Source organism: Sturnira hondurensis, unplaced genomic scaffold (genome assembly GCF_014824575.4).
Source record: "Sturnira hondurensis isolate 20B ecotype Veracruz unplaced genomic scaffold, ASM1482457v3 Scaffold0022215, whole genome shotgun sequence".
Lineage (NCBI taxonomy): Eukaryota > Metazoa > Chordata > Mammalia > Chiroptera > Phyllostomidae > Sturnira > Sturnira hondurensis.
Window position 1 is genome coordinate 6,308,904 of NW_028094846.1, and position 13,341 is coordinate 6,322,244.

The 13,341-nt window shown below is 48.9% G+C and overlaps 1 protein-coding gene across 11 annotated transcripts in view; it reads left to right on the forward strand.

The window, feature by feature from the left end:
- The window catches only part of RABGAP1L (RAB GTPase activating protein 1 like), a 448,545-nt gene that overhangs the window by 411,806 nt on the left and 23,398 nt on the right, over positions 1-13,341 (forward strand). For 10 of the 11 annotated variants that reach the window (XM_037035334.1, XM_037035336.1, XM_037035337.1 and 7 more), the window contains one exon: positions 9,856-9,948. In XM_037035334.1, coding sequence (XP_036891229.1) covers positions 9,856-9,948 — 93 coding nt within the window. Of the gene's footprint in view, positions 1-9,855; positions 9,949-10,145; positions 10,451-13,341 lie in introns of those variants that run through there. The other variant, XM_037035339.1, reaches the window with a different exon arrangement.

Sequence of the window (13,341 nt, forward strand, 5' to 3'; positions counted from 1 at the left end):
TTAACAAAGTATGCTTGAACCATGAGATGTTAGGAGTAAACTTAACTGAACAAGTCTGCTTCAGGCGTCTGCTAAGTGTTTGGCTTTGTGTCAGATCAGAGCAGGGGTACCAAGTTTGAGTAAGGCTGGGCTGGCTGGGTTTGTGTTTGTTCATTTGTTTGGGGGGTTATTTTTTCGTCCTTTTTAGTTTAGAGAAATGTATACTTCAGGAAAATCTTTTCAAAGCCATCTATGATTATTAAATGAGTGGTGTGAGCTGATTCTAAAGAAGTTGAAGGAGGAGAGGGATCCCTTGACCTAAACCACCAGGGAAGACTTGCTTGGAAGACCTCTTACTGGTTTAATGGCTCATTCTTTCTGTTTCTCCTGCCCCCTTCTTCCCAGAGACTTTCTCCTGGGCTGTTTTTGTAACTTTCTGAACATAGTTTTCCTTGCTGCCTTCCTTGGTCCCCAGGGCCCTGCACCTCGGCCTGGCACCCGTGCGCCTTTTCCTTGTCCTCCTGTGTAGTTTAGCATGCGCATCGTTTCCGGGAGAACGTTTTTACCAGTACTTGTGATCCTTTTATTACTCTGTTTTAAAGCCTCAGTGACTTCTTATCAATACTGGGGCAAGACTTTTTATTTTTTTTAAAGATAGTTCTAATGGCAAATATTCTACCTTATGAGCCCTTTAAGCTACAGAAACGGTAAAAAAAGTTTCAGTATTTCAGGTTCTTTTCTGTTCCAGATCGCCCCTCATGTCTAGAATGGGTGCAGACATCTGTAAAGATGATGTGCCTCATTGTTGTCTCAGAAAATTCGGCCATTTCACTGGCGACCCCCAGAGCCGGTTCACACTTTGAGTTGGCAGACTCAGACCTGCCACCATCTGGCGCTGGTGTGTTCTTCCCAGCCAGCTGGGCACGTGCCTCCCACCAGGGCGTCTAGTTCCTCACCCAGACAAGCAGAGTAGCTCACACAGTTAGGAGGCCATGGTCTTCAGCCCCACGCCTTTGCTCACAGCGCTTTCACTGCTTCCCTTATGGAACGAGGAAAGAAATGAGCAATACGAATGGTGCGTTGCTCCAATGGTTCCTTCCATACCCTGTCCCTCTCTGCACCTCTTACAGCCCCACGCTCCTGTTACGCTCTCTGTGATTCACATTGAGTACTCCACCCTACACGGCATGGTGTCATATATGTCAGTTTTAGTCTACACCTTGGGCTTGGTATTTGGGGCACCCTGATATGGAAATGCACAGTCTAGGGGTAGTTTGGTTGGTATTGGAAAGACCCTAATCAGGAGTTAACTGCTATAATTTACCCCACTTATATTTGAATCTATACGAGAGGGTTTTCTGATTAGCATAAAGGATATCATAATCTTAAATTAAATTGGCTAGAGATACTAATAGGCCCCCGTAGCCTTGCATAGATTGCAGTTAGATTCTGGCACGCTGACGCCTGCAGAACGGCCGCAGCAGAGTGCCGTGAGCCTGTTGCTGCCGCTCCCGAGCCGTGCTGCCCACCTGTGGGGAGGTTGGGGGGAGCCGCCTGTGGCCTTGTGTCTGCAGTCCTCGGAGGCTGCTGGTACCTGCTGAAGAAAAGATCCTGACACTTATGGAAGGTCACTATCAAAAGCTCCCCCTAGGACAAGACGTTGGTCACATGCATGTTCCCCCTTAGAGTCTGTCCCAAATTTCCTGGTGTGTTCGAAAACATTTTCCTCTCAACAAATGACAGCATGAGGCTTATATGTCTCTTACTGATAAAAGGTTGTGCCATGGGTGTCTTTGGGTCCCGTGTAGCATCTGGCGTAGTGCCTTGCACACGGCTGATATTTGTCGAATAGGGTGCACACATGTGCCTCCCAATCCTGGAAGGAACAGAACCAGCATCAGGTCATGGGGGCCTGGAGAGCTACGTGCGCGTTCCCAGAGTTCCGTTAACTCAGCGTTCACAGTTTTCAGTGAGTCAGTAGTAATCGTCCATAGCTCCATCGGCTCTAGTTGACACACCAGGGCTGTCGTCAGCTCCAGAGGACAGTAGCATTGCATGTGTCACCTTTCCTCAGAAATTCACACCTAAGTGTATTTCCCATTGCTGTTTGTGCCAACTCTGGCTCTTGATGACGAAGGCAGACTAATCTTTCGGGAAAATCGTTTTTCTTGTATATCTCTGAGCCAATTTGAGGCAGTGTATGCAGCTGACAGAACAGATGAAAAGGTTAAACCGACAACAGGAGACCAGGGAGAAAAAATAAAAAAGGCATGAGTGAAGCACATGGATTTTTTAAAAACGAAGCAAACTAGAACAATGTTAGGGAATGGCAGTGCAGTGTAGCCGTTCGGAGCAAAGGCTTTGGACCTGGGCTGTGCTGGCTGTGTGACCTTGGGCAGCTTATTTAACCTGTGGGGTCCGTTTCCTCCTCTGTCCGGTGAGGGTGGTAGCGACACTACATCATCGCCGCGAGGTGAACATGAACTAGTCCGTGTAGGTGTGGCGTTTCGTGCCTGGCACCCCGGGAGTGCCGATGTGTTGCCATGCCCACAGAGGCACGGCCGCACCACGGCTCTGCTGGTGGAGAGTGCTAATTTCAGTCCTTCCGTCTGTGTGCTTTCATGCCCCACCTCAAGTGAGTAATCTCATGCCTTCAGCCTCCCACAAATTGGTGCTTGTACTCCGCTGTGGAATGTACCCTATTCTGCCCTAAATTATAGAATTATTTGTAAGCTTCTTAAAAGCAAACACTACCTTCTTTGTCTTCCCCTCAGTGTACTTAGGCAATGGCCGGGCTCACACAACAGCTCTTTGGTGACTTCGGGGGACTGAAGGGGACACCGCAGGCTGCTCTGCAGCTTGGTTCCCAGGGCCCTGCACCTCGGCCTGGCACCCGTGCGCCTCTCGTACCGCGTCAGCCTCCGCAGCCAGTTCTCTCCCTGCTGGGCTCCACTGGCCCTCAGCTCCCACTGCACCCTTCCTTCCCAGAGCCTCTTCCTGGGCACGTGGGCCTGTGCAGTCACGCACGTCCCCACACATAGTGTGCTGCTCTGTCACCATCTTGAAGTCGCCCCTTTGCTCTCTCGTGCTGGGCCTGGCCTCCCCCGGAGCCTGTTGTTCCCTGCTCGTCCTAGGCTGACCTGACTCGTTCTTCAGGTCTCTCAGCAGTTAGAAGTAGAGCCCTGACCCGGCAATTCCACCGCTGGAAATATGTCCTAAGAACCCCAAAACACAAATCCAAAAGAACCTGTGCACCCCAGTGTTCATAGCAACACAATTTACAATAGTCAACTGCTGGAAGCAGCTTAAGTTCCCATCAGGAAATCAATGGATCAAAAAACTATGGTACATTTACATAATGGAATACCACACAGCAGAAAGAAAGAAGGAGCTCCTACCCTTTGCGACAGCATGGGTGGAACTGGAGAGCATTATGCTTACATGAAATAAGCCGGGAGGTAAAAAACAAATACCATATGATTTCACCTGTAAGTGGAAACTAATTAACAGAACAAACAAGCAAGCAAAATATAACCAGAGACATTGAAATTAAGAATAAACTGACAGTGACCAGGAGGAGGTGGGAGGGGATGATGAGGGGAAGGGGGAAGGGTTTCCGGGGACAATTGTAAAAGACTCATGGACAGCCCTGGCTAGTGTAGCTCAGTGGATTGAGCGCGGACCTGCGAACCAGGCGATCGCGGTTCGATTCCCAGTCAGGGCACATGTGTGGGTTGCAGGCCAGTTCCCTGCAGGCCAACTCCCAGCAGGGGATGCACGAAAGGCAACCATACATTGATGTTTCTCTCCCTCTCTCCTTCCCTTCCCCTCTAAAGATAAATAAATAAAATATTTTTAAAAAAAAGACTCATGGACAAAACCAAGGGGGTGGATATGGGAAGGGAGGTGGGGGGAGGCTGGGGTGGCCAGGGAGTGGTGGGGGAGGCAGACAACTGTACTTGAACAGCAGTAATTTTTTTAAAAAAGGTAGAGCCCTGGTTGTCATTTTCTCTCTCTCCACCGAAACCTCTCCTCACTTTGTACTTGTGTATTTTTGTCGTGGGTTATCTGCGCAAAGATTTAACCCCCACTGACCGGACGGGATGGCCTGTGCCTTGTTCCTGTTTGGCTGTGCCTGCTCCGTAGTAGATAACCAATGAATATTTGTTAAATGGGTGATTTTTTAAAATGCAAAGTAGGGATGTTTTCTTCCCGTGTTAAAAACGTTGATGTATAAAAGTGCAATCACCATGCACCTTAACACTGCTGCTGACGGCTTCTGCCCAGTTTCCCGTGCAGCTTTTGAAGGCAGAGAACACAGCCAAGGGCCTGCTTCCCTCCCTTTCCCACTGAGCGTTCTCTGCAGGTATCTGGAATAGTAAAGTAGAATCTCTCTGAAGACTCTGGTAGTTTTATACAGCTACTGCTCGTGCTGGCACATTAATCTTGAATTAAATTTCATGTAGTATAAATGTCTATAGCCTTCTGCATACCATGAATGTGAGGTATGTATTTACTTCCGATGTAATCGTCAGTGGCAGCTGACGTAAAGTATTCTGTGCTTCAGGTTTCTTAGCATCCCCCTGGTGGCGGGGCCAGCACCGTCATCGTGGATGGAGCGCTTGCTGGTCACCGAGAACAGTGTCCTGCCTGGCTCCCCTATCGTTCTGTCTCTCCTGCCTTGTTGTCTAGTTTTAAAAAAGCTTAATTAGCTCCCTCTGAATGCACAGCTGTATCACTTTCTGTGGCCTGGTTTGGGGACTACATCTGGTTAATCTACCCCTGGAATCAGACCAACACCATTCAACATGTAACCAGGTTTAGTGTATTACTTACTATCTCACCATCTTCTTTTTTAGCCCTTAGTATCGATTCTACTGTTCGAGCACTATAATAAAAGTTTAAGTGGTACATTTCTAACCAAAGATTCATTCAGAGGTGGAATTTTACTTGAGATATTACAGTGGGTTTTGAGTGCCTCCCCCTGACAACCAAAAGAAATAGAAGCATGCCAACTTGAGATATTATTACTCTTAATTTTTACAAAGGGAAAAATAACAGGGTTTCCATAATTCAGCCTAAAATTTAGGATATCCAATATAATGAGAAGAATTTGTCTTGCTTACCAGAAAAAGAGACAGAATATCTTTCTCTGTCCTTCATGTGCAAAGAATCTGAGCAAAGCAGATTTAGAGCCCAGCAGAAGGAGGGCTGGGGCCACAGCTGCAGCTGTCGCACGTGGGTGAAGGAAAGAACTGACAGTCTGTGTGCACGTCGGTGCGTGAAGCGGTGGGGACACAGAGAAATAGGGGAGAGCACGGGAAATAATAGAGAAGAAGGACATTCTCAAAAAATGTTCCATCTGAGAGGTAATTTGCTTTAAGCTCTCAATCTCCTGGGTGCTTTGTGCCTCAGTGCCCGTTTGCAGAAGGCTGGAAGGGAGGGGCAGTACATCATTCCCATCTGCCCCCTCTCAGTTCTTTGTGGACTTTTAAGCAGGCTTCTCCCAGAGTTAAATTCCTGGTTCAGCCGCCCCAGGGTCTGGGTGACCTCCTTTTTCTGGCTTGCCCGGGAAGTTCAGGGTGAAGGTGTTTATATTTTTCTGAGTTCCTCTTTTATGCTGGGTGATAGGACATGTATCTTGGGTTCATTATTGCCCAGGCAGGGGTTAAAATAGCAACATCTCCATCATCTTGCTGTGGGTTAGTTCAGTGGGTATAGCAGGCTTCTGACGAGGCTCACAGGGTCCTGGGGTTGAAGCTGGTGTGGTCGGTGACAGGCACGAGACATGTTGCAGTTAAGGGTTTGCCTTTGGTGTCAGAAGGGCCTGTTGGGCCAGTCCTCACTCTGGTCCCTGTGCGTGCTACCTGGTCTTTCTCAGCACGCTCACTTTACAGTGTGGGCCTGGCAGACCCGGCTCAGCTTCGTGAGGAGGCTAAGGCACGAGTGAGTGAGGAACACGTCTCAGTGCTGTGGCGTGAGTCGCATGCTTGGTGAAAGGGGGCGGTCACGGTCATTGTCGTTAGTGTTACCTCCATTAAAAAAAGGGGGGAATCGAAGCTTTGAGTGAGAGCTTTAAATGACACGCTTATAAAATTCCATCGCTAGTCTGTGATGGAGCAGGCTCTCGAACGCAAGCCTGTTTAAGCCCCAGACCGCCGCACCTCTGGTCTCGAGAGAAACTCTGCGGCCTCGGTAGTTGTTCCTGATGCGCTTACGGTTTTCTCCTCATTTAAAACTCGATTTCGTCCTTATACTCAAACTGTTTATGTAATGGGTTCTTGAAATATTTTAGAGCATCAAAAATAGTCCTTCCAGCTCTCACAAATTGATTCTCTCCTGAACTTTCCTTATAGATTGGTTGTTTGAGAGTCCGAATGGGTGTTTCCTTAGGGACTGGAAGTCATGTTCTAGGCAAGCTCATCAAAGCCCCCTGGCCTTTCCCGCCCCTCCCCGCCCGGCACTTGGTGTTTTAATCCAGGGGTTTTCTAATGGACACGCCGTCAGAATTGCCTGAGAAGCTTTCTAAAAATGGAGGATCACACCTCAGGTGTTTTGAGCCGGAATCTTGAGGCGAAGGTGCCGGATGCATCTTGGCAGAACCGAAGCTCCAAGACGTGAGACAGGGCAGGGCCTGATGTGATAAAGAACCCAGGGGAAGACCACTCTGGCCACAGTGGAGACTGCTTGTCTCTTTTGACCTCTATCTAATATGTAATATTCATTGTAAAATAAATCATAGGTGTGTACTCTAATAAAATTGGCACAAATATGGATGTTTTAAAGAGGTGCGGTAGAAATAGAACCAGAAATCCTAATCATGGCCTTTTGCATCTGTTTGGGTCCTTTTCCACCCTTCCTAGAGTGCACAGCCCAGACGGGGGCAGGGAGGGTGAGGAGGCACAGATAGAGACCGAGCCCTACAGAGCCCAGCCAGGCGTTCCTCTCTTGATCCTTCGTGCAACCGGGAGCCGTTAAAAGTTAGGAAGGAGAATAACATCAGATTTGCATCCTGAAAAACACTGGGTTGAATTTAGTCAAATAGGAGGCAAGGCGTTGGGCAGGCAGGGGATGGACGCTCGGTGGAACAGGTCCCCAAATTCGGTAGACACTTGGAAGAGTCGGGGGTTTCTCCCTTGGCATCCTCTTCAGGTGCATGTTTGCATCAAGAGTATCTAACTTGAGAGCAATCCCTAGATTGCTCTTGAGGTCATCGGTTATTTCCATTGTCATAATTCTTGAGGTCTCTGTGTTCCTTTCATTAAAACTGCAGTCCCTATGACAAAATCAATTTTGTCGTGGAGTAATAGTTCAGGAACCGGAACCGTCCATTCTCTGTGTGTCGTCGTAAGTAACAGGAGTCTCCCGTCAGCTCCCCTGTCCCTTGCTCCTCTGCTCTTTTTTTTGCCGCCTTTCACTCTGTGCCAGTCACAGGTGGATGCTCAGTATCACCCCACAGCACAAGATAAATAAGCTTGGAAGGTTTCCTAGCAACATATTGTTCTGGGAACTTGTTCTGTTTCCCTGAGCAAGCTGAAGCCAAACATCCTAGAATATCAGCCAGATGGGAAGGGATTAGCTTATTGAAGGTGTTCACTGTGTTTTGAAAAAAATTTCACTTGGAAATGAACCTCTTAACATAAGTATCAAGGTTGACTTTTAAAAGGACACTCTTTTACTTTTAAAAACATCTCAGTACATGTTTGAATATTAAAATATGTGCTTTGAGAAGAAATCTTCTAGAAGCCAGCTTGCCATGTGAATTGAGTCAGTGGCCAGCAGATCCATGTAGAACCACGTAGAAGATACTTCCACCCAGGCCTGGTGTTCAGCCTGGTGCCCCCTGGTACTGCTATGCGGTTTCGAAGATAGTGAAATACTTGTGATCTGTGGGTAAACCGCTACTGGGGTGACCCTCCTCCCCTTGGCCCCTGTCCCTGGGGTTATACATGAAACACCTGGCCTTGCTAGAACTCTCAGACTTCTTCTCTCTTTTCCTTCAGTGCTAGTGATTGCCACTTCAAATTGAGTCTCCCCCCTCCCCCAAGTATGTGATTAATACACACAGAGAAAAGAAAACCAGAAGACATTGAGGCCTTTCTCAAGGTCAGGAAAAATGACATCGTCTTCCCACATGATCATATGGAATGTCCTTGGTCATCTGATGACCTTGGAGCCCCACGGTTGGCAGGCGCTGCCTTTTTCTTGCTGTTCGTGTGGTCGGTCACAGTGTGTGGGTGCCGTTCCCTGGAGATGGTGTGATAATGGGTTAGTGTTCTCACGACAGTTGTCGACAGAGGCTCTGCAGTTCGGTCACACCCTGGGCCACGTCCTACTTCTTGTTGGACTGGGAGACAGCCCCCGCCGGCAGGCTGTCCTGCTGGTGGTGAATGTCTTACCTGTCTGCCAGGTTTGCCTGGGTTTGGAGAGCTGTCCGGTGGTGGTGAGAAGCAGATGGTTCTGCCCTTGGCAGTGCTCCTGGGTGGGAGGAGCAAAGTGATTACCATACAATGGTTGGCTCTGCTGTGGTTGTTTGGTTTTTGTTTTTGAACAAATTTCTCTGGCCAGATTCCAGAGAACTCAACCTTCCTCAACCCAGAAAGCTGCATGATAATTTCACATCTGTTCAGGTGCTGCCCATTCTCTCTTGCTCTGTCATACACACATGCACACACATGCACATGTGTGCTCGTGTTTTCCAAACTTCGTATTTTGAACTTGACACGGAGCAGTCTGCTGAGAGCATTGGCTGGGCTGCCCCAGCAGACACTGTGACAGGCAGGCAGGGACATCAGCCCCTCACCCTTGCCTTCCCCGGGTCCCCAAGACCTCGGCCGAATAGCACGTCCGTAATCCTTAGAAAATTAGACGAACTGTTTCTCTTCACTTTCCATCACTTCCTTTGGGACCTAAATAATAAGGTGTTGATTTCTAGAGGGATGATACCATTTTGATTATCTAAGGAAAGCCGAAAGGTAGATTTAATATATTCTATTGAACATAATAGAACAGATTAATGGGATATAATTATATTTTAATTTTGAGGGGATATCATTAAAAAACAATTTAAGAATTTCCATGAACCATGCATTATTTCAGGTGCTTTACCCCGATCATTTAACTCTCCCGACACCACTCTGAACTGGAAGTTGGCTTGCCTGTCGTTTCACAGGCATGGTCGCATTCACACTCTGTCCCTCCAGTGCCAGAAGCTTATTTATTTTTAAAATCCGAAGGTTCTGTACGTTCCCAGCCTTTCCTCAGACAAGAGTAGAGTGCCACTGTCTTTGAAAGATGACGTAGTTCTAGCAAGAAGCAGAGGAGCCGTTGGGGTGGTTTCCTGTCACCTCCTTCAGCACCACGATTCCATCTTTTTTTTTGTTTTTTAAGCTTTCAGTGACAGATTTAGAGTCTTCTTTCTGCTGGTAAATTAACTTGTTTTTTCAAAAAAGGCTGTGAGTGAATTTTGCTGAAGGGAAGGTAGTTCACAAAATTAATAGCGCTGGCAAACACACGAAGGAGAAGAGGGTGTGGTGTGTCAGCGGTGTCACGGGACAGAGAGGGACAGGCTGCAGCCCGTTTCTGTGAGTAGGTTCGTGGGACGCGGCCAGACACGTTTGTTCATGTGCCCTTCGACAGCTGTGTGCGGTCACAGCAGAGTGAGTGGGGCAGGTGTGGCCTCGACCGCCGGACCCAGGCCCACAGTCCGCAGGCGGACTGGCAGGGAGAGCGTGCGGCCGGCCGCTCCTCCGGCATCTAGATGGCCCCCAGCTCTGAGTCGGGCGAGCCCCATCAGAATGCCGGAGACTTGGAAACGCTTTGTAGATGTTTTCCTCAGTCGCCTCCCGTCTGACTGCCTGTCCTCGCACCCTGCAGGTTCCCACCAAGAAGCTGAAGAAATATGAGAAGGAGTATCAGGCGATGCGCGAGAGCCAGCTGCAGCAGGAGGACCCGATGGACAGATACAAGGTACGGGGGGCGCGGGCACCCGCCGGAGCAGTGCCCTCCCCACCCTAGGGCAGCCCCTGCGCAGGTTCGAGTCCCTCCGCCCCTTCCCGACTGACCCGCACCCAGCCTGACCCTTGGGTCGGATCAGGTCCAGGTGTGTGTGCGTTTCAGGGGGCCGCCCGAGGAGCCAGCCCGCCGTAACGTGTCTTTTCTTTCAGTTTGTATATTTGTAGGTAACGCCACCTGTTGCATTTATACTGGGAGTCTTCCTAAGAAGCTGAGAGAGAGAGGGGAAAAGAAAGAGGGAAGGTGGCTCTCGACTACTTTCAAACATGAGGAAAAAGGAAACGTGGCCAAGTGCGGCGTTAGCTGCGCACGGTCACAGCCGCAGAGACTCTTAGAAGGTGACCCGGTCCGGGACTGGCGCGAGGATGCTTCAGACGCACCCGTGTCTGTAGCAAATGTCAGAAGCACAGACTTTCTGGAAGGACGAATAAAGACCACAGAGGTCGTGTTGAGCACAGTGATGGTGTTTGTCGCAGCTTTGATTTCCACAAACGGGTTTCTGAGTGACAGTGACGTTTCACTGCAGTGTCCAGTTGCAGAGTCAAAATGGTTTCATCTTAACATCTCAGTTGAATAACTAACAGTATTTGTTTAAATTGGGCCATTCACAAAGATAGATCTCTTCAGTGGTAGTGATGCAGTGACTGAATCTGAACTTATTTTCACACTGAAATACTACCATTTCTCTTTACCATACTTCGATTCTTCTGCTTCCTACAGATCTGCCCTTCCCTTTCCACATCAGTACGTTAGGAGAAGAGAACACTGTATTTGCACAGTGAGCCGTGGCACAGCATCCTGCCAGGAAAGAGAAACACTGGGGTGGCATTAGGAATTAAGTCGCCCACGGTGGCATCACTTCCGCTTTGGCACTGTAACTGCCCTCGTGCCGGCAGAGGGCTGGGCCCGGCAGCTCCAGGCACACAGTGCCCCCTGTCTCTGTTGCTAAACTGAATGGCATGGGGGTTCAGAGAGGGGCGTGGGGGACCGAGTATACCCATCTTGTAGTCAGACCTGAGTTGGAATCCTGCCTTTCCAAAAAAAAAAAAAGGGCCAGGGTTTGGGATCCAAGTTGAAGGTTTTTAATCCCCATGCCATTGTTCATTGTCTTGAACTAACTATCGAGCCTCTCTGGTTTGCAAAACACGCACCATGCACATTCCCTTGAAGGATGGTTGTAAGGTTGAGGGATGGTGTACGTTAAGGACCCGGCTTAACGGGACCCGGCCGCATGGTTGGTACGCCGTGCATGGAGGTTTTAGCCTTATTAGGCCTGCTGCCTCAACTTACCCAAGCATTACTGGGATAGCGCCACCGTATGTGCACCATTCTGTAGCTGATCATCCTCATAGTTCTCCCAGGTGTGGCTGCCCAATCACCTAACGTCGGTCTGGTTTCCCCTGCGCGTAGAACTGGCTGCAGACCTGTCTCCCAGACCCTCTGGCACAGCAGGCGCTCACAGGGCGAGGCGTGAAGCTGGCCACCCCTCGGTGAGGCAGTGTCGGTGCAGCCCACGGAGCGCGCTCTGTTAGGGAGGCTCGAGGTAGAGTTAGGAGGTATTTTTGAGGGTCCAACATGAAGCCCTCCTACCGCTCATGTCATTGGAGTTTTCCTATTGCTACCATCGTTATAAATAAAATCTGGGGAGGGTGCTTCAAAATAGAAGGGAGGGAACTGAAGACTAAATCGTATGTGTAGACTCTGACCGAGACTCAACTTGTCATTGTTTCTTCAATCCTTTTTGTGCCAAAGCAGATATGTATAAATTAATAGTACAATGCACATTATTTAAAAAGTGCTCACCACGCAGAAGACTTACTGATGTGTGCAATTTTTGTTGAGGGATCAAAGTAGAATTAAACCTGTTGTTTTGTTTGAAAACAGGTATTACCTTTTCGCTGCGGTGCTGTGGCCTCGTCTGTGTGCACACCAGGCTGATTCTGTCACTGCTCCCTTTGCGTTACTGGCACAGCTGGCCAGGGCCCCCCACCCAGCATCTCCACACCCTTTAGTAATGTCTAGACATTTGTGCGGGGAGAGACGTGATGGGTAAGCTCTGGCCCTCGGGTTATAACGATATTCTCAAGGTGGCAGTTGACAACATAGTTTTCAGTCATCCACACATTTGTTGTTTCCCATCTCCAGTTTCTAGCTTAAGAATCTAATTATAATGATCTTAATCATGCTGGGGTCATCTTAGGGTCACCGTTTAGCATCTTCTAAGTTGAATCCTGTCAAGGCTCTGGTCTAGGTCCTGGGACCTTTGGAATTCATAGATCGCAGACTGGGAACCTGCTACGTAAATTCTGAAGAATAACTTGGGAAGCGTTTCGAGGCTTTGAGTTGAGTCCGACACCAGCTCGCTGACACCATGTCTCCTCCACCATTAGGATCCACACCGCTCACAGCGCCACGTTTACCTCGGGCTTGCCACATGGGAGGTTGTGTCCATCTAAAAAAATGGCCCAGAGCTGTCATGCAGTAAGATACTGCCAGACAGCGTTCGGTCTGCAGACGCTGAGCGTGGCGGTAGGCAGATGGGCCTGTTGCAGGGAGGCCAGAGGCGGGTCCGAGACTGAGCAGGGCACAGCTGGCTCTCAGCAGTCGCATCATGCTGTCTCACCTTCCATCCAGGCCCGTGACCTGGGCTTGTTTTTATGACGTACACAAACGTGCGTTCTCGGGGTGTGTCACTGTGCTCACCTGTGTCTAACACGTAAACCTCAGCCACAGAGAAGGAGATGAAACAGGGTTGGTTTGAGTGTGAGTTTTAGAACCCTCGTGCAGCGAAAACATTTAGGGATCAGATAGCGGTGACAGTCACACAACTTGGCGACTCCACAGGACCCGCTGAGCAGTGCATTACAGAAGATGGTTTCACTGGCTTTGTGAATTTATGTGACTCCCGTCTCAAAAGCATGCAAGCAGAATGTCCCGGGGGGATTGGCGTCTGCCCCATCATCTTCTCTTCAGAAACTCTGAGTCACTGAGAGGTCCCTGTGCAGAAGGCAGACTTGTGGGAGCAGAGACCATCCTGTCTGAATGGAGCCAGTTCGTGACTGGAGACCCTGTGTCCCCGTATTTATAGGGAAAGGGCAGCACAAGTGGGTCGTATATGCATTTTCATGTGTGTACAGGTATATATCAAAATGCACACACATGAAAATGAATGTATCTAGTCCATATTTCTATTATGTACATCTTCATAAATACAGTATCCGTGTGCATATGTACACGCACAGAGACGTAAATGTCTATAAATAGTTATAATGCACTTGTATACACACTGCCTGCCTACCTGGTCTTGGCCTCTGTTGCGTTTGAAACTCCATGAGCTCTGTCACGGCT